This window comes from Rhinolophus ferrumequinum, chromosome X (assembly GCF_004115265.2).
Source record: "Rhinolophus ferrumequinum isolate MPI-CBG mRhiFer1 chromosome X, mRhiFer1_v1.p, whole genome shotgun sequence".
In the NCBI taxonomy this organism is placed as follows: domain Eukaryota; kingdom Metazoa; phylum Chordata; class Mammalia; order Chiroptera; family Rhinolophidae; genus Rhinolophus; species Rhinolophus ferrumequinum.
The window spans coordinates 108,158,919-108,185,085 of record NC_046284.1 but is presented as its reverse complement, the minus strand read 5'-3'; the positions used below and the strand labels follow the sequence as shown (position 1 = coordinate 108,185,085).

The following is a 26,167-nucleotide window of genomic DNA, read 5'->3' as shown; positions in this document are numbered from 1 at the left end:
GGCGCAAGGATATAACATGTGAAAGCAACTTGAAACTAAGACAGGCTGTTAGGAATATTGGGTGTGACTTAACAAAAATCAAGTGCTTACAATAGCAAATGCCATGTGTCAGGTGCCTTGGGAAACAAAGATGAATTCGACATCTCCCAGGGAGCTAGCTGACAGTCTAATAGACTTCTGCGGGGTTCAGAAAGATGACAAGAGCTCACAGGAATATAGAAGGGATTCTGGCTCCTTAATGTGATGGGGTAATTGTCAGAAGGTGGAACAACACTGTGCTGGGAGTAAGTTTGGTCTTCTGGGAACTTTTAAAATCTTGATTTAAAAAAACCAAAAAACATTTTGAGACAAGCTGAAGTCACCAAAGTGCCTGTTTGCCCTTGCCTGCTGGAGAATAAATGTTAGACCTTTCTTCTCCAAGTTTCCCAGGACTTAAAAGGGCTGCAACTAGAGGAGGGAATCGTGGCTCTGTTCATACAGATCACTTCAAAGAGAAAACGAGTAACTGTTAGAAGTATAAAATGCAAGCGGTTCAAAAGCAGATAGGTTAGTTTGACTTTGTTGGGGTGCTGTGCGGTAGTTAGGCTTTGTGGAAAAAAATGGGAATGGGAGGATGTCTAAACCAGTGCAGAGCAGCAGAGCGCGTGAGGCCAGTCACGTGCGATGCCAGCAAGTAGCGTTTGCAGAGTTGGGCTGAGCGCCTGGTCCTGGCCCGCCCCAAGGCGCAGGCGCAAATGCGGGCTGGGGGCGAGCGGGCGGGGCTGACGCCCACGTGGCGGGGGGGGGCGGGGGGCCCCGGGAACGGGGAGAGCAGGGGGCGGGGTGGGGGCCGGGGAGTGGGAGGGCGGAGCAGGTCTCGCGAGGCCGCGCCCTGGCTCGCGCGGGCGTCGAGCGCGCGGTTGTAGCTGCCTGGCGGCGGGAGAAGTCGCGCGCGCGCGCGCCAAGGGACTTGTGTCTGCACTCGCGTGGTCATGGAGGTACCGTCGCGGTTGCCAGCCGCGACGACTCCAGTCCCCGGCTGGAGCCGAAGGCTGCTGCTTTTGCCGCTGCTGCTGTTCCTGCTGTCGGCTGGGGCACTGCGGGGCTGGGAGGCAGAGGAGAGGCCCCGAACCCGTGAAGAGGAGTGTCACTTCTACGCGGGGGGACAAGTGTACCCGGGAGAGGCGTCCCGAGTTTCGGTATCCGACCACTCCCTGCACCTCAGCAAAGCTAAGAGTAGGTGGTGCCCCGCCAATGGGGTGGGGTGCGGAGGTGACCGGTGGCAGAGGGAGGCGGGAAGTGAGGAGGGCCGGCAGACACATGTGCCCTGGTTACAGTGGGTACCCCGGAACCTGGCTTAGGCTACACCCCCTGGGCTGCCTCCGGTCCCTGGGCAGGCCTGGCTTTCTTAGGGAGTGGGGTGGGGGAGTGGGTTCCAGCTGTTGAGAAAGGGATGGTTTTCACTAATCAGATTTTGGAAGAAGTAGTGGTTACCCCAAAAGCCGCAGAAAAGGGAAAGAGGGTGGCCCTGGTCCTGGACCTGCAGACATCTGAGGATGTTGTGCAAACTGAAACACTTCCTCAAACATCGCCAAGTGGCTGCAGCACGTCACGTCTGTTTCCAAGTACTATTTCAGGGAAGAATACGTTGATAAGTTGAATAAGGATTCACAAAAAGTTTGATTAAACAGAAAAGTGGCTAAACAAAATACTCAGGAGAGCAAACGTTTCATTTTTTCTTTCCTTTTTTTCATCTTATAAGGAAGACTATTAAAAGCCCTTCCCCAAAACTTGTATAGTTAATGTGTATTCTTTGTGTCTCTTAGAAATGAAGAACTTATTACAGGGTGTACTTTGGAGGCTTTTTGTAGGGAAAGCGGGGAAAAGGAGGTTGAAAGTAATGCATCTGAGTTGATGGTAAACCTCGTGGCAAATTTGTGTCCTGCCAATTTGGCTTTTCATTATTTGCATTTCTGTCCAGTGTACACAGCTAATGGCCACTTGCAGGAAGGACACGTCAGACTAGTAAAATACTGATAAAGTTGTGGCCTGCTGCATCTGGATGTTAACATTAGCCAAAAAGAAGTGACCAGAGGTTAAAGGATAAAAACTGTCCCTTGCTTGCTTTAAAGTAACCTGCTTTTCCTACTGATCACTTGGCATTCTGAACATGTGTATTTGGCTTTTGTGGTTCAGTTATAGCATATTCTATGCCAGCATTCAGTGAAAAAAGTATGCTTTACAGTTATGAATCCTAAGTGTTACGTGGGATGTTGTTATGACAGTGGGAGTGATGGGAAAACTGTTTTGCCTCCTTAAACATTTGCAGTTATTTTCTACTGAAAGTTAACTACTTTTAATTTTTTTTTTAAACCCAGTCTTGCCCTTTTAAAATCATAATATTTCCAAGTCCCATTTAGTTTAATTTGCCTGGGAAGATATTTTGAAATATGTCAGCTAGTTAAGTGTTTACTGGCATTACACGTATTTCTCATCAGAAATCCCATCTAAGTCTTCTCATAAAAGCAAAAAAAAAAAAAACAATTGTAATAGAGTTTCCTTTACCAGCAAACTTTTTCAAATTTTTGTAGGCTTATCTAGAATTAAAGAGACAAGGACTTTTATTAATAAAATGGAATATTATAGAGCCATTAAGGTCATACTTACAAATAACTTTTAGTCACATGAAAACCTGTTCATGATTTACAATTTTTTCTTAAAGGGGTGCAACATGATCCATATTTGTGTGTTTAAGAAAGACTGGAAGAAAAGACATCAAATGTTAACAGTAGTTAAATTAATGAGGTTATGGGAAGAGGAGATTTAAATATGCTTCTTTATACTGCTTTGTTTTTGCCAGAATCTTTGTTATATGATTTATATTCAGGATTTTAATAGATGCAAGGGGTTGTTTTGGGAATTCCGTTTATAGATCTTAGCAAGGTGACTCCATTCTTTTTGCTCTATAAATTGATAACAGTTTTTTCTTTGAATTAACACTGCAATTCTTAAAGCAAAAACCCAAACTTTCCAAACTCAGAATTTTGAGAACAAAATTTATTTTTCAGATTTGGTTTTCTCAACATGCTAAAATCATTAAGGAGTGTCATTTTAACAGATGATTACAATTTTAACCTCACACTTGAGTGGCATTTTCAGTAATGTCTTGTAAAGCATATAGAGTTTAGTACCCTTCTGCTATGTAATTCTCCCTCCTGGCCTTAACCTAATCAGATCAGGATATTTATATGCGGTACACTGCTGACGCAAGATAAGTAATTATCTTATATATTAACTTCACAGAAAAATTTATCTTAAGTTTGTGTCTGTTTTCAGAGTGACCATAAATGCTGGCTGTTATACAAAATATAATAAATGCTGGCTATTATAAGCCTTACTTTCTAGGAACTTTAGCCAAACTTGGAAGTATTGACTTCAATGTATGTAATGGTTCTGAAAGTTTAAGTGCTATCTCAATGTGTTAACAGAAGATCAAGGTACATTATTATCGAAGCATGTTGACTAGAATTACAGCATGCCCTTACAAGAGAGAAGCACGAACTATTCAATTTCCATCAGGTCACTTAAAACCTGTTCAAGGGGGCCTCCTCTTTCAGAACCTTCTAGGAAAATAATCCTATTGTCTGGGATTTTATACTTCTGGCCTAACGCATTTGCAGATTTCTTTGAGTGTGGCAGAAGGTCCTCTGTGTGTGAGAAACTGGACATTTAAATTAGTACATCTGAAAGACTACCAGTAGAGAAAGGAACATCTAATTATTTGAAATGTAGGAAGTTGTTTAACTTGGAGGGGCTGTACTGAAGTATCCAGTAGAGTTTTAGTGCAGGGATGGAATGTGGAGTGGGGGAATGAGCATGAATAGAAAAAAAAAAGTATTTTCACTAACCTCCAGCTGAAATTGAGCATTTCCTTCCATTATAAACGTCAGCAACAAATCATATTTGCTTCAGCAGTACTTGTTTGTACCTGTTGCCAGTAGACCCACAAATATTTTCATGCCACATTATGGTTGTTGCAGTAAATGAAACATCATTTACACTCCTCACTATTTTGGGTAGTTATTAGATCACTGCTAGATCTTGCATTTTTAAAGAGTTAATAAAAGGGCACATGTATTACTACATCACCAACTTGTTTTTAAAATTTTGATAATTGCATTTCAATATAATTGGTTTTCTTTGTAAGTCTATATATTTTATTTTACATATCCAATAACACTATTCTCGGAAGTCTGTGTCACCAAACTGCTAAAGAGATTCAAAGGTTTAGAAGCCTTGATTTTTAGTGATTTCCTAAAGCTGTCTTTCTGTCATCCCACCAACTTTCTCAGTGTTATAAAACATCCTATATTTTTCTCAGTTTCCAAGCCAGCACCTTATTGGGAAGGAACAGCTGTGATAAATGGAGAATTTAAGGAGCTGAAGTTAACTGATTATCGTGGGAAATACCTGGTGTTTTTCTTCTACCCACTTGATTTGTAAGTAATACATAAACATAGCAGCTAGTAAAACCTTAGTTATTATCAGTCATTAATCAAGAACATCAAACAGAAGTATTTTATTTAGCTCTTGGTTCTCAAAAGGCAAGCTGAGATGAAGTTTTCCAAGAAATCATATCCCATTGATCCCAATACTTTATATTTACATGATTGTGTTATCATAATGTAATCCTTAGAGGAAAAAATACAATTATATTCATTAAGCTACACTTACTAAGGCAAGAAAATGGAATGACAATATTTTAGAGAGCATTTAATAGCATGACTTATACCACAAATCTAGTAATGTATCCCCATTAAACAGAAAATTAATAAGCCCTTTTCTCTCCTGATGCCATTTAATTATGGTTTTACTATTTTTATTCTTTGCTGCATCTGTTGCTTTCCTGTGATTTGAAACTTCTACTGAATTATTGCATATGCTTAACAAATAATGCTTATTAATATAAATTATGGTTATTATGGGAGGAGGGTTCTCTCTAACTCTATATGACAGTGAGTACTTTTATAGTCAGAAAGTTGACTCAAAGTAAATACTTTTGCAGCTTTAATCACATCGAGGATTTAATTTTGAGTGTTTTTTAAATTCCAAGAAAGTGAAAAGATACTAAAAAGAGTTATCCCAACTTGTATATTTTTTTCTATTTAAATATGTATTTTGGTTACTAAAAGTTAAGTAAAAGATTCTTCTATCTTTTCCACTGTATATTAAAGTCCTTTTTCTGTTAGGACTGATCTAGAACTATGTAAATAAAATTTAAACTTGCAGGAAGGATATACTTAAATTCATCTCTATAGGTTGTCTCTAGGCCAGGGGTCAGCAAACTTTTTACGTACAGGGCCAGATAGTAAATATTTTAGTCTTATGGTGATCTCTTTTCCAACTACTCAACTTCACCACTGTAGCACAGAAACAGCCATGCATAATACATAAACAAATGAGTGTTCTATTCCATTGAAATTTTATTTACAAAAAAATTAAGATAGGCTAGATTTGGCCTGTGGACTGAAGTTTGCTGACCCCTCCTCTAATCCAAATAGGAAGAATTCTCATAAAAATTAGTACATTGAGACTAAAACAAATCACAAATCTACTTAATACATAACCTTTTAAGTTAGTAAGAACTTGTTTCTTTCTAATCAACTTGTACCGTGGCTTGACAAGCTAAAATGTATAATATACTTTCATTTCTAATAGAAACCAGAAGTAGAAATTTTACTATCAAATTATAGGCCTTCTACATTCATGTTATAAAACCAAAAAGTTTACACATATGTAAAATATGACACTAAACCTGGATTTTGAAATTAGTCTAACAGAGCAAACAAATATGCTCTGTTTCCCCAGTGTTGTTTCAAATTCCATAATGAATAAGACATATCTAATTAAAGCATGCTGTTAGTAATGGTCTTCTGGGGGCAAGGAGCTAACATAGCTTCTTCCTGTTATGTATATGTAATGCCAGACTGGGTCTGCTTAGAGAAGGAAGAATTCTGGGGCATTTGCCACAGTCTGCAAGGATGAAAGCCACAAATGTAACCCTTCAGTTTTCTTCCAGAACTTTTTCTCTGTCTTCACTAAGAAGGTTGGCAAATGTGTCTCTAGATAGCATTTCTTGGGATAAAACGAAGGCAGGGGCTGGCCATTCCTACCTGTTGGGAAATACTAAAAGTACATACTATAGCCGAGGTTTCCAGGTATTTAACCTGGATTAGAACTGTCTGCTTGCATATGACAGTCCTCCACTTGAACAACTGAAACATCTGAAAGCCTAGATTGGGCTGTGGTATGAACTTGTCCCCTAAATCAACATTTTTCAAACTTTCTTGACCATGACACGCAGTAGGAAATGAATTTTCCATTGCCGCCCAATACACTTAAACATTTACAGGGTAACATTCAGTTTATATGTACCAGTACAGCCAGGCTGTACTGAAATACTGAGATGATAAATAGCCATTTTCCCAGCCTCCTCCCACATTGCCCTTCCCACCTGGTCCTTTTCAGAAACCTTAGCGCTAAAGCCAACTTTGAGTTAAGGTTGTTAAATATTTTTCATATCACTCCTGAACACACACATTGTGTGTGTGTGTGTGTGTGTGTGTATATATATATGTATATATACATATATATATATATGTATATATACACACCTTGTATATATATGTAATTTACCTTTACTGTAAATGAAGTATTCTTGCAATTTTACTATAAATGACGTATTCGCATGTTTTCTATTTCACTTTTTAAAAATGTTGATTGGAACTCAGTAAATTGGCTTAGGTAGTTCCTACCACAGTCTGAAAAATACTACACTGAGGTAACATTCTCTAAACGTGCCCTTCAGACAACAGGACTGGAATACATGGTAGAAGAGGACCTTACCAAGAAAGGGAGGGAGATGGGAGAGCATTTCTTCATCTTCAAAACAGAGATAGATGCATCTAGCCCATAGAGCTGCTATAGGAATGTAAAAAATTAGTGAAGTGATGTAAAATTTGTATGGATCCTTTAAAGGCTATAAAGCATTATATAAAGTATTATTACGTAAAAGCTAATAAAGTGGGGGCGGTGCTACCATAAGGGAGAAGGGAACATTGGTTGACCACTGATCAATCATCTTTCATTTTTCAAGTTATAAAAATAAAGTTTATTGAGATGTAATTGGGAACTATGTAATACATATATACCATTTTTATTAAATTATATTTGATCAAAAGACAATCTTAGACTACTCCATCTGGAGAAGTTTTATATATAAAATTGTTCTTAATGTGTACTTTAATATACTAAAGGTGTTTATAAAAAGTAAGTCATTTGAAACTTCACATACGAGGTGTGATCAAAAGATACAGTGAATGTTTAAATTAAAAAATTTATTACAATAAAAGACACATTGCCATTAATCCCCCTCAAAATACTCCCCCTCACTTCAAACACACTTATCCCATCATTCTTGCCACTTTACTGAAGCAGTTCTGGAAGTCCTCTTTCGTGAATGTCTTTAGTTCATCCTCCATCATGAAAATGCTCCGTGTCATACATCCCTTCTGGTATGGCAATTTCTGTCAAATAAAAATATTACGGTGTGTCCTCATCCACCTTATTCACCGGATCTGGCACCGTGTGACTTCTGGCTCTTCCCCAAAGTCAAAATGACCATGAAAGGAAAATGTTTTGAATCGATTCAAGACATCGAGGCAGCCATGACAGTGCAACCAAACACACGAACGAGGACTTCCAGAACTGCTTCAGAAAGTGGCAAGAATGACGGGGTATGTTCATAGCAATGGGGAGTATTTTGAGGGGGATTAATGGCAATGTGTCTTTTACTGTAATAATTTTATTTAAACATTCACCATATTGTTTGATCACGCCTTGTCGTATATGCATGTTTTGAGAATACTGAATATATATATTTTTTTACTTTCAGCACTTTTGTGTGTCCAACCGAAATTATCGCCTTTGGTGACAGAATTGAAGAATTCAGAGCCATAAACACTGAAGTGGTAGCGTGCTCCGTTGATTCACAGTTTACCCATTTGGCCTGGTCAGTATCTTACACTTACATTCACAGGGAAAAGAATGGATTTATTCTTAAATTATGGGCAGACAACTCAACATAATAGGAATATAGTTATTTATCCTACAATCCAGGAGTAGATTTATCTGAGAGCTATTAGTTCAATGAAGTTATGGTAAAAATGCTTAAGGATTTTATAGGACATTTCAAAATTGGGGAGAAAAAGTTCAATGCAAAAGATGTAATATCCATAGCAAAAATCACTCAATTGTATGGTTACTTAATTATGACAAATTGGGTAACAATCTGGAGGAAAAAAATCTTTAAAATATCATTTCTCTGTTACGCAGTTGTCTAGTATTAAGTCAATCTCAAAATAGCCTTTATAATTACTTTTCAAGAAGCAATGATTTTTAAAATTAATTTTAGAAATTTTATTGATTGTTCCACCTAATTAATTGCAAAGAATTGCAAATTACAATGACAAGAGATGCCATTTTTTTCCCTGCCTGATTGGCCAAGATTCCAAATATTGAAAAATTTCATCCAGTGATGACAAAGGTGGGAAAAACTGGCACACTCATACAACAAACAGCTGGTTCAGCATTTCTGGAGAGCAGTTAGACAACAATATGTTTCAAAATTTGAAATGTGCCGGTTGATGTGAGTTTTTAATCATATCCACAGTTTTGTGCACAAAATTTTATGCACAGTAAAGACTGTTCAGAATTATATTGATTTTAAAACTTTAATTCATCAAAGTAACAAATTTATTTCTCCATTTACAGTTATACATACATATATGTGCATGTATATGTATATATAACTAAAATTTAATTGGTTCAGGAGCCACAATTTAAATGTAATTTATATACCCTTAAGTAATTATCTTAAGTATTTTAAAATGCTTATATATTTTGTTTGATTTCCTTTAAGTATCTCAGTTTTCAGACACACCTTCCCAAGAACTTAAGTAATTCTTACAAATCTAATAAACAAATAGATACGGTATATCTTAAGTCCTTTTAAAATGTTTCCTTACTGTTTATAAACTGAATAAAATTTCAAAGTACACATTTTAAATTGGAATTCCAAAGTAAATCTGTTGTTCTAATGACAAATTCACTTAAACATTATAAATAATTCAATATACAAATATGTACTAATGATTTCTTAATATAAAAATATTAAAACTATGGGTTTAATTTGCTTCATCACTTCCATAATAATTCTAAATCTTCATAGGATTAAAATTCTTCATAGGATTAAAATCATCCCAAATAATTTGGGGTTGCTTTCCCAAGGAATTTTTGGGGATATATTCTCAGCTGGATAGGTTTCATATCAATCAGATTTCTATTTGGATGTCAGAACTAGGGCTGCAGGCATACAAAGCAGTCTTTCCCCGTTTTCTTGCTGCGGTCAGTGCCCTACAACTGGGACACCAGCCCATCTCCCCTGGTGTCAAGTTCAAGAATACTTAAATCTGAAGACTGATGCATCTGAGATTATGTCTAATTTCCTTCACTGCTGCAAGTGGACTTTTCATTGTGTCTGTCAGAATATTATAATATCATCCAGTTGTATTAATATTCTGCCTCTCTCAAGGCGTTGTCTTGTGGTCACAATTCTCAAGTTAGGCTTATAACAGTGCATATCCTTTGATCCATCAATTCCACTTCTGGGAATTAATCGGACAAGTGTACAAAGTTGAGAATACAAGGATGTTTCCAGCGGTGTTTATAAAAGCAAAAAATATGTTAAGTTTAAATGTGTCAGTAGAGATTAGTAAAATATAGTATGTTGTACATTAAAAATGTGATGTATAGCTCCATATTTAGTGTTTAAAGGATATGAATATATTGTTAAGTGGGGAAAAAAGGTAAGAAAATAGAATGTATATTTTTTTTTAGAGAAAGAACATGTGTGTTGTGTGTGTTCATGTGTGTGCATATGCAGAAAAAGAGTGCTGACTGTTTTGATAATATGCTATGTACTTAACTCTGAGAGGTAAATGTTCTGTTTCTTAACAGGATTAATACTCCTCGAAGACAAGGAGGTCTCGGATCAATAAGGATTCCACTTCTTTCAGATCTGACCCATCAAATCTCAAAGGACTATGGCGTGTATCTAGAGGACTCAGGCCACACTCTTAGGTACCTTTCAATGGTTTTACATGAGACAAATCCAAATATATTTGTAATCCTCCTTGAAATGGAGTTAGAAGATACAAGGTTTAATCAAGAAATATTATGTGCTCTATTTGCAAAAATATCGTAGATACTGTTTGAAATAATTGGTGAGTGCCCTACTTAAACTATGTGAGTGGCATTGACTGTTCTGAGCGCCCTACTTAAACTATGTGAGTGGCATTGACTGTTCAAGCTAGAAGACCAATCCTGTAATTTTACAGAGGAACAGATTCCTCGAGTTCCATGAATCTAGCCAGTTATATTATTAGTTAATGGCAGAACGCAAACTTGAACCCAGGTCCCCAGACTCCTGGTCCATTTCTTGCTCCTCTTCACCAAACTGACTCCAATTATGTTTTTTCTAAATACAAGTTATCATAGTATTTAGCAAACCTGTGTCTTTGGAGTAGGAAAACTTAAGAAAATATTTTACCCAACAGCTCTCACTGGGTTACTTGAGCTAATAAATGCAAATAAAATTCATTGGGGAAAAAAGGGCAATTTTAGCTTAAAACAGTTGTAATTTCTTATGGTTATATTGTTGATTTGCTTTGCAGTGCTAATAGTTCCTTTTTTTAATGTTTTATATGAAAATCAGCATTTTATAATCCTGTTTTTTAAGAACAGCTTTATTGAACTGTATCATTACCATACAACTCACCCAATATAAAGCATACAATTCAGTATTTTTTAGTATATTCAGAAAGTTGTGCAACCATTACCACAATCAATTTTAGAATATTTTCATTTCTCCAAAAGAAACCCCACACCCATTAGCAGTTACTCCACCTTTCCCTCAATTTTCTGGCTCCCATGCCTGCCTGCCTTCTTTATTTAATCCCGTGTTTTAGTAAAGCACGTCTTTATTGCTTCCCAGTAAAAGGTCATTGGCAGGTAAAATGGTTGAGGCATTCTATGTCAGAAAATGTTTTTATTCTGCTTTTATGTTGATTAATAATTTGGCTAGGTACAGAATTCTAGAGTGAAAGGCATTTTCCTGAAAACATTTGAAAGCATTGCCCTGCTACCTTTAGCTTCTGGGGTTGTAATTGAGATGTCTGTTGCCATTTTACTTTCTGATTTTTTTTTATAAGAATGACCTGTCTCTTCTCTATGGAAGACATACATACATATTACACCAAGTATGGCAAATGTTTTAAAGTCTACCAAAGAAGCAGTTCACAAAGTTAAAACAGAAGCTAGAATTTGCTACCAAAGGCAGATTTGTTTTTGTGTGATATGTGGATATGATGTATGTTAGAGGCAAGCTCAAAATTTCAGATCAGACTCACTTCAGAACAGACCTGATCACCACTGATAACAATTTTCAACTGTCAAAGTAGCTACATGAAAGAACACCCAAAGAATAATAATTAACAGTTTTGCCCGAGTTTAGCAAGTTTACCTGGCCCAAGGAGAGTGAGCCCTAGTTAGTTCAGACATCAAGTTGTTCATTCAAATAACGTATTGTAGGATAAGCAGGAATACTTTAGTAATGTTTAATATGTATGAAATAAGATTTCATTGAATAGATATGTAATTGCATATGTTTCTATTAAAATATATCTCATTACTATTTATAATACTTGTACGCAAGCAATTATCCCAGTACCTGAGATCTTTTCTAATCCAAATAAGTATTGGGTTGAAATCCATATTGACTTAAATAAATAGGAAGTAAAGTCTTTTGGAAATTTTTGCTTATCTCTAGTCTACTTTAACTCTTGCAATGCCACCCCTATCTCAATAACAGGTCTTTTTGGTCAAACTACATTCTTCCCCAAGCCACAAAAGTAATTTATAGGGAAAGGTAACTTCACTTATATTGGTGACTTTGTCTTTTTCCACCACTGAAAAAGGAAATACAGACATTCTAAACAGCCAGTGACGAGCAAGATGGGTCACTCCTTCACCCAAAAGATTTTGCTATGTAGTTTTATCTGTTCATTTACAGTGCAGTAAAATCCCAAAGCTAGTACATGTGAAGATTCAACTGTAAATACCACAGTACATTTCATAGACAAAAATAATATTTTAAAGCTATTATTTAACAATGATAATCCCAAATTATATAGTAGGTAAGTGTGGGTATGAGGTAAGTGTGCGTGTACCAGTCAAGTAGCTAGGTAGTGTGTTATTGGTTCTGCATAACAATCCTTCTGTGTGGATGGTTACAAGGATTCACATTAACTAGTAGTATTCATCTTAACTGAGAGGAATGGCTTCACCTGTGCCACTCTTGTGTTTTACAGAGGTCTCTTCATTATCGATGACAAAGGAATCCTGAGACAGATTACTCTGAATGACCTTCCTGTGGGTAGATCAGTGGATGAGACACTTCGTTTGGTTCAAGCATTCCAGTATACTGACAAACACGGAGAAGGTACCCTTTTTCCTTCTAAACATCATAGCCGTTGGATTTTTTAGTTTGACAGATAGCAGCATAATTAGTTGGATTTCTTGTCCTGAAAGTAATTCAGATCGTTCCAAAGTCTTCTGATTGTTTTCAATTTATTTGCCAATCTTTTTAGCAGATCAAATTATTATTTAAAGTGCTTTTAACAAAATAATCACTAGTACATTCTACTTACTGAATAAGATGCAAAATATTCATTACTTGTGTAGTCTTTATGGATAAGCTCAAAGAGAAAAGTTTCTACTACTACAATTCTCAAATTGTGTTTCTATAAACTTAAAATGTGCCAGTCTGGCAGTATGTAGTAATGTAGGATTTATTTGCATGTTTACATTATTTGATTTAGATTTTCTCCTTAGGGTAATTCAGTATCACACTAGTAATCTCATCAGTTCATCCTTTCACTCTGGGTTTTTACAGTAGCTAAATGGAGAAGGTCAGATTTTGCTAAAAATAGAACATATGTTTTATATTCTTTTCAAAAATGTAACTCGGGGCAGCTGGATGGCTCAGTTGGTTAGAGCACAAGCCCTGAACAACAGGGTTGCCAGTTCGATTCCCACATGGGCCAGTGAGCTGTGCCCTCCACAACTAGATTGGAAAAAAAAAAATAGTTAACTCAGTGCCTGGGTCAGGGTGCATTCCTAATCAAGGGGATATCCTACTTTCTGAATAATTTTAAAAATCTCTTGACAAACAGCAAACCATGGCATCAGTGCAAAATTCTGCAGAAAATAGCAAATAAGCTTTTTGTAAGTTTATGTAAATTCAGAGAAATTTCTGCCTTGCCCAGACATTTCAGTTCACCAGACTCCCAAACTTTCCAACTTTATTAGAGGAACACTCAGTTTGATTTCTTATATTATAAAGGTAACTAAACATAACTGGCAAAAATCAAAATAGATTAGCTGATAAGCCCCATGACTAAAATTCCTTGGTGCGAGCAGGCAAGCTAACAGAAGTGTTCAGTGGCCTAGAAATGTTCTCATTAATATTGGCTGTATTTTCAGTTTCATTTGGAAAAAGTAAAGCCAAGAATTACTAAGAGAATTGAACTCTGTTTTTAAACTGTCTTTTGCCAATTTTTGTTCCTTTCAGTCTGCCCTGCTGGCTGGAAACCTGGTAGTGACACAGTAAGTCAAACTAATTTTTCTGTTAAGGGGATGGCTGGGGCCAAAAATGCCAACCTTAAGATAATCCTTCCTTGTAATAGTATTATCTTGATTTTGTAAATGAAGTAAACAAACTTTCTAGGCAAAAATCAGAAGAGCACAGGCATTCTTTGAGCTGTAGGCAGAGTAGCTGAAACTGGAGAAAGCAGAAGATGGGACTTCATGCTGTGAATTTTAAAGCCACATATCCAGAGAAATATACCATTAAAAACAACAAAAATGGGAATAGTGGAGACTTGGTAGAATAAATTCAGAGGTCTCAAAAATCATATATGGAATTTCTTCCTATACTTTGGCAAAGAAAACAGTCACAAGCAAAACCTTTCTATATATAGTAAAAAGGTTTGGAGAAAATCTGGCTTAATTAGCACTGAAGCTAATGATTCTCTCCTTATCATTTGAAGGAAGGAAAGATTGAAACAAGGACATTCTTTCACTTAGGGATGCTGTATAATTTATAGACAATTGCTGAAGTAGTCTCTGGCCAAAATACAATTTGGAAACTTACTTGAACCTTTTTTAATTAACATCTTTTAAATACCAAGAGTTTTACACAAACTGTAGTTATGAAATTGAAAAATACTAGAGCATTCAAAGAAGAAATTACCTTAGGATAAAAGAAAAACAGGCTCCTAAGACTTTCTTCCTCAGCAAACCAGAAAAGAAAAAAAAACACCAGAAAACAAAAAACGATAGTGCCATTAGCCATAGACAATGAGAAGTAGAAATTCACTGTGTAACCTCATTCAGATTAGGTAAAGTAACATTTCACTGGTTTTGAACCAATTTTTGATGGCTTTGCAAAACAACTTTGCCCTTGGGGGTCAGAGTTAATGTTACAGTACAAATTCATTCACCTCTACATAGATCGGATGGCTCTCAAAGGGGATTTGAAGTTAGGCATTAAAGGTACTTTGAGCACTAGGTACTTTTCATTCTAAATTAGTCATTAGGTTAGTTGGTAATTCTTGAGTGTGAGGGTTACAGATAGAAATATGAATCAGATGCTGCAGGCATCACCTGAGAAGCCTTGAAACGCATTTCTGGAAAAGTCTTGAAGCGAGGGGACACTTCCCCGTGGAGCTGTAGCAAACCACCCGTGCTGCGAGTAACATCACCATCCGTCACGGGCATGTGCTGAGAGATCAGCAAGAGCTCCCAAGAAGTACAAATTAACTACGAAGGGTATTACAGGGCGAGGACTTTACATTTCCCAAAACACTGACTATCCACTTGGTTAACTTGGGGGTGGAGGGGCAGGAGCACAAACCCCTTTGAGAATCTGATGAAAACCATGGATTCTCCCTCCAGTAAAATGCACATGTGTTATCACATACTGTCTTTGGGCATTCAGTTTTTTCTTCCCAGCTTTACTGAGGTATAATTGACAACTACAATTGTATATATTTAAAGTGTACAACATGATGATTTGACATGTGTATACGCTGTGAAATGATTACTACAATCAGCTTCATTAACAAAGCCATTGCCTCCCATAGTTCACTTTGCCTGTGTATGGTGGGAAGGCTGAAGATTCACTTTTAGCAAATTTCAAGTGTACAAAACTATTAATTATAGTCACCATGGTATACATTAGGTCCCAGAACTTACTCAGCTTAAAACTGAAGGCTTGTACCCTTTGGCCAGCATCTCCCCATTTCCCCCACCCCCAGCCCCTGGCAACCACCATTTACTCTCTGTTTCTATGGGCATTCTTTCAACAGACATTTCTTGAGCACCTGCTACCGTGTTTCCCCAAAAATAAGACCGGGTCTTATATTGTTTTGCTCCAAAAGACTCATTAGGGCTTATGTTCAGGGGATGTCATCCTGCAAAATCATGCTAGGGCTTATTTTCCGGTTAGGTCTTATTTTCGGGGAAACACAGTATATGGCAACTATTCGAACTATTAGGATAGCCAGAAGGTATTTACTAGTGAACGCCACAGCCAGGGTCCCTGCCCTCACAGTTATGTCAGAAACGGATTGATAGAAGCTGACAGGATAGGAGCTGACCGGGCTGGGGATAAAGCCGTCAGGGAAGATTTGTAAGAAGAGTGAAGAGAGGGAGCCAGGCCTGCGAGAGCCATGCAGAAAGGACAGCAAGGGCGGAGAACCTGAGGCAGGAACCGCTTAACATGTTCAAGGAACAGAAACGGGGCTGGGGCTGCAGGAATCAAGTGAGCACCGAGGAATGCCAGTGCCGCGTGGCGTGGAGAACTGGGATACGATGAACCGGCGGAGCCATGTGGAGGGAACGTAGTGAGGGCAGCAGCTAGTTTGGAGTGGTTTGAGGATGGGGGTGAGGGCAGGAGGACGAAAAGGAGGTGAAGTGTGAACTAGTGCCAGAAATAAAGCTGTGAAGGGGAGAAGGCCCAAAAGTAGCTGGAAAGGAGGGCTGTAGGATCAAAAACGGTTTCGGAGTCGTGTGTCTTTGAGATAGATGAGCTTTTTATCTCCATCTCCCTCAGGTCTCCCCGGTATATTGCCTCCTGACTTGTCTCCTTGACCTCAGTGTCTCTTCTTCTCCAACACATGTCATTCTCCAGATGAGCAGCTTTTAGCGGCTCTCCCGCACTCACAGGACAAAGTCCAGATGCGGGGCACAGGCATTCTTTGTCTCCATAGGTCTCTCCTGGGTCATCTGCCCTCAGATTCACTCGCACTCTGTGCTCCCACCAAATCACATGCCTTATTTTTACCCAAAATGAGCCCTGCTTTTTCACACCTTTTTTGCTTTTGCTCAGGTCTTCCTAAAACCCGGAATACCTGTCCCCTTCTCTGAATTGTACTCCTCTTTCAAGACCAACTTAAATGCCAGCTCTGCTCTGAGAGGTCCCTAATGCCATCTCAGCCTCCACTGAGTCACATGACCCGTGTCATACACGATCGTTTTGTGCATTGCATCGAAACAGTTATGTACACAGACATCCTCCCCACGTGCTTGTACAAGCCTCAAAGGTGGGGACTTTGGTAGTTGTACCCCCCACTGCCCAGCACACTCTTGGCACAAAGTAGTTATTCCAGAAAGATTTGCAAATTGAACTGAAATGCAGAAAGATGAGAAATTGGCAGACAGAATTACTTCTTGAAATGATGCCTGAAAAACTAGGTCCTGTTTACTTTATGCTAAAGAAAAATTCAAAAGAAAACATATAGAACTATTGTGAGGTGATTACCAGAGGTTTTTTTATATGTAGGGCTAGATGTACTTTACCTATAACTATCAAGTAACAGTTAATGTGAGGTCAATTTATATGAAAATTTCAAAAAAGTCTAGTAGGTTTCTAAGGCTGTAATGCCATAATAGGGAGCAATATTTTCGTTCAGACTTTCTGTTCAGTCACTAAATAGTTATCAAAAGTAATACTTCATGTTGTATTTGAGTGCTTTTTTTTTTTTACTTTGCAGTTTCAGATTAAAAGGTTGCATTCTGGAATTCCAAAAATCCATTTGAACACACTGCCCCCTTTTCAGGTTGTTATGGCATGCCAACATTTCATCAGCAGATGATTTTAGAAATATATTAACATCTGTAGCCATGCTCTCTTAATGTGTTTGGTTTAATTAGATCAAACCTGAAGATGCCATGAAAGCCTGGTGGCCGAGAGAAGAGTTGTAAGTAAATTTGGGGGTGCTTGAGTACAGATGTTAATTTATTAACAAATTCTATGCCTTGTGGGATAGCTGAGATTACTAGGTAGGACAAATCCAGTTTTTCCTATATACAGATGATATAATTTGGTACAGAAAAAAATCTTCTTTAGTTAAGAGATGGGCCACGAATGTCAGATGACCAATGATGTACTTTGGCTTTTAAAATGAGTAATTTGCTTTTTTTTCTTTTAACAGATAATCCCAGATCCAGCTGGAAAACTGAAGTATTTCGATAAACTGAACTGAAAAATACTTGAGGTTATGATGCTTGAACATCCTCAATAAAGTACACCGTTTACTACAGCATTGTGTAACGGAAGTAATTTCTTAGAGAATATAAAAGTCCACATTAGGGCCCGAATATATTTAGTGTTCAAGTTAGACACTGATGCCAAAAGAGAGGCAGTTATTCGTTGTCTTTCCAAAATAAGAAATGTCAAATTGAATCAGACTGGTAACGATGATTAAGATTTACGTAGTATGTGCCACGTGCCAGGTGTTGTACTAGGCAGGTTAGGAACGTTATTTAATCCTTACAGCAACTCTGAGTTATTTATTTTATAGACAAGGAAACTAAAGCTCAGATAAATTACCCAAAGTCACACAGCTAGCTGTCAGACTTTGAACCCAGACACGCTCAATCTAGTTTCTGGGTTCTTACCACTCCACTGCGGCTCAGCTCTCGGTACCTTTGGGGTGGCAGGAAAGAATAGGCTGTGAGCAGTCATCTTCCCGGTATCTGGTAGGGACAGCTGACCCCAGAGCTCACCGCTCTGTACACCATAAAGCCCTTCGGACACCACCCCTTTTCTCTAAATTCATGTTTTCAACTTGTACCAAATTTATAAGTAACAACTTATATGTTTGTATTTAGTTTAACGAATAAAAGTTAAATCCCTAAATATTCAAATGACCATATACAAAGCTGAACTCTGGGCGGCCAGTTGGCTCAGGTGGTTAGAGTGCAGTGCTTATAACACCGAGGTCACCGGTTCGATCCCCACATGGGCCAGTGAGCTGCGCCCTCCACAACTAGATTGACAACAGCGACTTGACCTGGAGCTGAACTGCACCCTGCACAACTGGACTGAAAACAACTACTTGACTTGGAGCTGAGCTGTGCCCCCCACAACTAGACTGAGAGCAGCAACTTGACATGGAACTGCTGGGTCCTGGAAAAACACACTGTTCCCCAATATTCCCCAATTAAAATAATAAAAAAAGCTGAACTCCAGTGCTACTTCATCAACCCATTGCCACCCTAATATGGCAATTTGTTGTAATTATCTCCAGATATGCCATGTACTTACTGAACCTGATACCCAAGAGAATTTGCCTCGTCCTGTCTTCCGTGCTAATCCCCTCATCACGCTGGGAGAAGCCATCTAGAACTGGGGGTATTACTGGCCTCCTGGCTGAAACTCTGAGTTCTGTCATAAAATGGCAGGTGATTAGTGACAGGCATTTGAACATGGACATCGTAATCCAACTGCCATTTATAACCCTTTGCCATAACAAAGTATGTTCTAAATGCTAGCTCAGAGTTGAAATTGTAGAAGCCAACCTATTAGTAAAGTTGAAGACTGTTAGTACTTTGGTGTTCAAACAGGTTTATGAAAACCTTGTCAATACATCCAATACAATAGGAATCCTAGTCTCAGCTTTCTTCTTTCCAATCTGAAATGTACAAATTTTTTTACTCATGGAAGAAGCCTGTATCTTGATTAAGTTTCCTTTCTATGGAGCTTTTCTAACCTCATGCTCATTTTAGGTATGGTTACAAGGAGGACAACTATTTTTAGATCCATTCGGAAAAGCCAGTCAATATTTCATTCAACATTCAGCAACTTGATCACCCACTCTCCACACTTGGCATATATCAGTAACCAAAAACAACTTTCTGCCCTTAAGGAGCTTAGTATTTGATTACGGAAACAGGTGTTGATAGCGTAGTAATTTCTGGGGACCTACAAATAAGTGAAAATACATCCTGACTCACCACTTTCATATTAATTGGGTAACGTAAATAGCCATGAATAAAATAGCATTAAATGTACTCCTCCTCAGTGCCTTTTACAAACTACCCCTTCGAACAGCTGACTTCTGAAAGCCTACAGGTCCAAACCTCCATCCTGAAGATGATCTCTTGTGGCCATTTACAGGAGACTGAAAAAGGAGTGTTCAGGAAGGATCATCATCCCCTGCTGGGAAGGATGGGCCTGGGCCTGACCAGGCCCCACCTAAAGGAGAACTATTCCTGGAAGACGCTGACTTACTGTAACCTAGAGCAGTGCTTCTTACCCGGGGACAATTTGCCCCCAGGGGACATGATGTCTGGAGCCGGTTTTGGCTGTCACAACTGCGAGAATGCTGCTTGCATCTAGTGGGTAGAGGCCAAGGGAGCTGCTGAGCATCTCACAATGGACAGGACAGCCTCGTAACAAAGACTTAGCCGGCCCAAGGTGTCACTCGTGCTAAGGTGGAGAAAGCCCTCTAGAGACAGCTGCCAACAGATTAAAGATAGGAGGAGACCACTATAGTTCAGTAGCTGCCTCTGGAACAGGACAGACCCTGCCGTGATAGTTTATCCAAAATAATATGTCAAGAGGTGACTTGAAGTTTCTATGACATGCGCTAGGCAATGTCTTTCAAGTGCACGTGTGTGTGTGTGTGTGTGTGTATGTGTGTAAAACATCTGTAATCCCATGCTTCTCCCTGCAATTTCTGATCCCAGTTAAGCCTTGCCAGTATTCTGAGCTTCCCAGTGATTACGGCAGACTGTTCTCCCAGGGATTTCCTAAGGCCCAGAATCCCACGCAAGGAATCAGTCCTCACTCCCATCCTTTCCTCTCTGACCAAGGGCACATCGAATCCTACATCCTAAACTTTCCATCTGTCAGTAGACTTCCAGGTTGTACATTCTGTTCTCAAATTCATTACCACTATTTTATTACTTAATGATATTTTTGTACCTACTTAATGATATTTTTGTACCCCCCATCTGATGTCATGGGATGCATCCTTGTATTTCATTACCCATGAACTTTCTGACAACACTATGTCACTGAAATATCTTTGAATAGTTATCAATATATGAATGGATAAAAATGTGTATTTCAGGTAAATAGTTCCATAAAAATCTCCATTTCAAGAGAGACAGATATGCTTGTGTGAGTGTATACATACACACATACACACACATACACACACACTTCTATAAATTCTAAAATTTTTACCTAGCTTTTAAAATATTTAGCATAGTTATGATGCAGTTAGTCTTAGCAAAGCAACTTTTACCAATTCCATTAACATAACACACAGTTTTGGCATCATGTGAAAACCTAAAACTAGTTTTAAAGATCCACTTTCCTGAGACTTAACCTTACAATTTTTTTTTGACTATTACAAAAGTTTATTTAACAAAAGAGTTCAACATGAAAATGTACCCGATCCAATTTTTATATTGTAGTAAAACAGCAGCTGTGGCGAGGGGACATGGGGAAGCAGTTAATTTCTCGGGTGAACAGAGCCATTCTTTACACTCGTTCCAAGGCTTCTAACATGAGGATACTATTTCCTCGAATTACCACCGTTCCAATATTGTTCTGTTGCCCACTAGTTGCCATCTCCACACATTCATCTAGGACAAGATTCATAAAGGGATCAAATGCCCGCAATTTTCCTTGGACATGCCTGCCACCATTTAATTTCAACGATAACTTCTTGTCCATAAATTTTTTCAACTCGGGAGGGTGAGCTTTGCTCATGGCGCCTACACAGCAAGCTCAAAAGAAGCATCCAAACGGAATTCGTGGCCTTCCTAACGCTCCTGCGGCAAACCCCAAACTTACAATTTTTTAATGAACAAATTCAAAAGCCAGGTCAAATACCCAAATTCGCCTAAATCATACCTTTGTTCATACATACAGTATTTATTACCTATACCATGTGCAAAGTACTTTGCTAGGCAATGCGGATAAAAAGATATTACACAGTCTATTCCTTCAAGGAGCCCAGTCCCCCAAATGAAAGCAGCAATACGGTGTAATAAATGCTAAAAACACTGACACCTGTGGTGGCTCCAAGGCAAACATAAGCAACTACAAGGAAAGATAGAGATGAGGGAAAGCGTCACAGAGAAGGGGAGTGTAAGCCCATTTCCTATTCTTCCACTGAAGGCCATATCACCTACGAGTGCACTGTCCTTACATAAAAAGAGTACTTGTGACCCAATCTCAAGAGACATAGCACTGACTGGTTTTCCTCTCATGATAATCTGGGAGATAGCACACACTTTAGAGTTGATTGGCCAAGGTTAGACGGAAGAATTGATTCTGCAGGTGTGGTTTCATTAACTTCAAGCTCTGGTCATTTGTACAGTTTAGGACATCAGAAACAGGATTTGCAAGTAATCTATTAAAGGGAGTATGCTGCACTGTAACCCAAAGGCCACGAGATGGCGCCCGAAATCCCTTCGCCACTGGCCTTGTCCTGAGGCCCTCTTCCAGGCTAAACTAAAAGAGCAACAACTAACTCTCAAATATCTCTTTTTTCATTTTTTGTTTGTTTTACAAATCTAATTTAGAAAAACAATGAAGAAAAGAATTACTAAAAAATCAGACCAATTCAAAACTAAGTACCGCTCAAGTAGACATCTTAATTTGTACTGAGTACACTCCTTCCATCAATGACCCTGGCCCAGTTAGAAATACGTTTTACATTGTGACATAGTACACAGGCAAATGTGTTTGTGCACCGCACATGCAGAACAAATTTCACACAACATTATCATCACTGCATGATGCATTCTGATCTTTTATTTTAGTAACGGTCACAACCACTAAATGGGTCATGACCTATAACTTGATAACTTCTTACAAATATGTAAGATATAAATATATATAAACATACATAAAATCAGGATACATAAGTGCCTGATATATCAATACGTTGTCATCTGTAATCTTCATTTTACTTCCATCATAGTTTTGTTCATTTATTTTAGCCATATTATTCCCTCTATTAAATGTGCACAATTTCTGTGACATAAAAACCACAATATCTCTACCCTTTCTTTGGTTACTGTCATGCAGGGTGTCATGCGGGGTCTCTGGTCCCGCTCCCCACATAAGAACGCAGGACATGGTGAGGCCAAAAAGGAACACCCACGGAGCCAATAGATAGGGGAGTCATACCTCTATAGTCTCGCTGGTGGCTGGGTTGGAGACACAGGAAGCAGGAGCCACACTATCCGCATCCTGCCGACCGCTTCTCTGCCAATCCACCTCACTTGGTAGCTGCAATCCGCTGTGCTACCTGCAATCCGCTCTTGCTAGCTCAGCCACCATCTTCTCGCTAGCCCCCATTTACTGCTAGCGTAGCCACAGCAGTTATATTAGTGGCCAATGGCTCAGTGGTTACAGCTAATGGCCAACTAGCCACAGCTGGTGGCCATCCAATCACAGTTGATGGCCATTTACTACCCGAGTGAGCACCTTTCCACGTGAGGCCGAGAGCCTGGAAACTGCATTCCTGGTTCTGTCCCCACAGTTATGATAATGCTTTCTGTGGCGTATTAATTTCTCAATGCCTCTAGATTACTGAATGGTTTTCAGAAGGGCCTGTTTTATTCTGAGGCTCTGTTTTGTTTGTTTAAGCAGACACGTCTTAAATAGAATTTTAAGATGATATGCACTATATTCATTAAACTATTTCAATAACTGAACAGCTCAATCAAGTCAAGAAATATAGCCCTAAATCAGGGGACTGTGGAGTGAGAAAAATACCCCTGCTTCTACGGAGGAAGAAATGGAACCTGACGTGCTGAATCCCCCACACCACCCCCTGAAGTGGCTGGTTGCAGACGTAGGTATCCCAGGTGCGGGCATTCAGGCCAGCACCGCTTCTCACACGTCACACTGCCTGCCAGAAACCCACCTGCTAGACTAAAGCACCCCCAAATCCACCTCAGATTGAGCCTCTTAGATCAAAATAATCTCATGATATAACGGTGTCATCTAGAAGCAATGTGATTTATCAAGGACCCTTAAATCCGGTTTGAACTTACCAAATCCCTATTTTTAGTTCTTCTTTCCTGTTACTTATTTTATAGTAGTTCATTATTTGTTGCCAAGGGAGGGGGAGGAAACATTCACAAGACAATTTAGAGAGTCAATCACAAATGTAGCAAAAGTTTTATTCTAAGGGGGAGTTTTTAAATATGCCAAAAATATTTCAGCCAACCTCATCTATTATGGTTGACACCTGATTGTATTCTGATAGATACATATAGTTTCATACATATACATATATATTAAATCATTCGTTAACACTTTATCGTTAGCAGCTGAGAAAATATGTACAAAGTGTGGCAAAGGACCAAGATGCTAGCTCGAGCTTGTGCCCACCCCACCTATAAACAGTTACAGGGTGGGCTTTGGGAAGTTACTTTCCCTCTCTAAGCCTCACTTTCCATCATCTGCAAAAGTGACCTCAAAGGGTGACTGTAAGAATTAAATGAGAAAATACATTTTAATGTCATTAGCACAATGCCTGACACATAGTAAGAATCCAGTATAAATAAAAATTCTTATTTTGTGATGATTACATTTTATAACTGATGTTTTTGCCACACCCCACTAACACACAAGTTACCAAGGGGTTCTATAACCAAATAAAGAATCCATAAGTACTTCCAAATGCTTTCATGTTAAAGCATAAAGCATTGATTTTTGAACTTGAAGCTCTTGCCCAGAAACAGAAATCAGTAACGCCAACTTGTATTCTCTATATTAAAAGGGAACCAAATATCTTATAAACTAACCTTCACCATCCTCCTGACGCACTTCCTTTCACCTCCCTCTTCTCATCTGTAAAGGACCGAAATGCTAAAATATTCAGAATCTGTTGTACAGTTAAACACATTTCACAAGTTAACACTTTATAAAACATCAACAGTGACAGCAATTATACTCCAAAGCAAGACTGCCAACTCTTGAAAGCTAGAAATGTATGATCTAAAACGTTATCCTAAATTTGGTTTTAAGAAACGTAATACTAGTATTTGATTCTTCATAGCAAAAAAGGGCATATAATTTACTCCTTGGACAATATACTACACTGCCTTTTCATGTTACAAAACAGAATATAGAGTATGATCCCAGCTTTGTAAAATTTATAAAAACTCCTAGTGTTCAATTTATTCATAGGTCTTAACAAACAGAAAAAGGTCCATGGTCAAGTGTCACAAAACCTGATTGAACAAAGTTAAACAGGTGTTCCTATGGCCCTACTTTTCAAAGTCTTTTGTAAGCTAACATTCATTATAACCTATCAAGAGGAGGGTTAGCCTAGGCATTTTTTCCAATGTTACTCCTCGATAAAATGTTTATAAAAGAGCATCTCACTAGCACCAGTGTCCAAGGAATTCCCCCAGTAAAGAGAGCTGGATTCTGGCAAAGACTCAGCCCCTTGCCATCCAGCCTTAGACACCATCGCTTTTTGAAACTGTCTTTTTCTTACCAGAACCTTCCAATCATCCAACCGGTAGCCTTTTCCCAGTGCTCATCTTTATCGGCTTCCATGACACCACTGATCATTCCCTTCACAGAAATGGCTTTGCGAGGAGGCAGGATGACGTAGTTAGGACCTGGGAATCTGGCTGCTCTTAGAACCCTTGAGCCATTAAAGAAATCCAACCAGGCTATGAGAGGGGCCTGGCCAGCCCCCACCCATTCCAGACACCCCAGCTGATGTGCCAGATGTTCCTGCCCCAGACGAGCTCCCAGCTGAGCACAGGGGCCCGAGTGACCCCAGCCAATGTCAGATAAGGCAGAAGAGCCTCCCAGGTGAACCCAGCCGTCCCACAGAATCAAATATGTCTTTAGAAAGATAAAAGGTCTTTCTCTTGCACAAACTCATCAGAAAGAAAAATAAAACGTTGAACTGCCTGGAGTTAGGACTTGAGTTATTCAGAAATCAAGCTCCTGGCTGTATTCAAGGAGACGAGCGAAAGTGGATCATATCAGACAGGATACAGGGAACGTGTATTCGGGTAACAGGGTATTTGGATTACCACAATAAATGGATCCACAGGGTCACATGGGCACAAAAGACACAGTGCAAAGCATACTAGTGTGAACTCTTCCAAAGAAACCAGTGCTAAAGATGCCATCCTTGAAGATTGCCCATTGAAGAACTACCTAAGCAAAAACTAAGAACTTGGTAGTACATGCCTGAAATAAAATTGGAATATCTCGGCACGGATTATTCCAACCACATCCAACCCACATTAGGAAGTTCCACGCTAGACACGTAGCAGTGCTGGGACTGGTTAAAAATTCGCTTTTCCTTAAAGAAGACATATAGAACACTAAGTATCTAGAACCTACTGTATATCCTTCATAGTTTTGCTTTATCTCATCTTCTTAAAGTCCTGTATTAAAAATTAAAACTTCTAGTTCTTATAAAAAAAACTTTATTGATAGATAACAAATATGGGGGTTGAGATTCTGATATCCAAAATTACTCAAACAAGTCATTTAACTAAAAAGACAGCAATTTCTTAAAGGTCAAAGTCAGTAGAATTCAAAGAGAGGCAATAAATGTCAATTTTCACCTATGGAAATGGCACAGATTTTTAAAAGAATAGGGTAAAATTTGGCAAAGTTCAGGGAAACTGCTGATGAGTAAGTGAATGTGTGCAGCTG

The 26,167-nt window shown here is 38.7% G+C and overlaps 2 protein-coding genes across 3 annotated transcripts; one reads left to right on the top strand and one right to left on the bottom strand.

Moving 5' to 3' along the window:
* The first annotated feature begins 848 nt into the window (after window positions 1-848).
* On the top strand, window positions 849-17,771 carry PRDX4 (peroxiredoxin 4). 2 transcript variants are annotated; one of them, XM_033120167.1, is made up of 8 exons: window positions 849-1,215; window positions 4,361-4,478; window positions 7,934-8,050; window positions 10,057-10,179; window positions 12,468-12,598; window positions 13,730-13,764; window positions 17,374-17,420; window positions 17,655-17,771. In XM_033120167.1, the coding sequence occupies exons 1-8, from the start codon at window positions 972-974 to the stop codon at window positions 17,656-17,658; spliced, it is 819 nt and encodes a 272-aa protein (XP_032976058.1). In that variant the 5' UTR covers window positions 849-971; the 3' UTR covers window positions 17,659-17,771. The 2 variants fall into 2 exon arrangements, with proteins under 2 accessions (XP_032976058.1, XP_032976049.1); XM_033120158.1 differs by lacking the exon at window positions 17,374-17,420 and having other exon boundaries at window positions 17,655-17,765.
* Window positions 17,772-20,881: 3,110 nt separating this feature from the next.
* LOC117026906 (small nuclear ribonucleoprotein G-like) lies at window positions 20,882-21,309 on the bottom strand. The gene has a single exon (XM_033114156.1). The coding sequence runs from the start codon at window positions 21,224-21,226 to the stop codon at window positions 20,996-20,998; it is 231 nt and encodes a 76-aa protein (XP_032970047.1). The 5' UTR covers window positions 21,227-21,309; the 3' UTR covers window positions 20,882-20,995.
* Window positions 21,310-26,167: the final 4,858 nt, after the last annotated feature.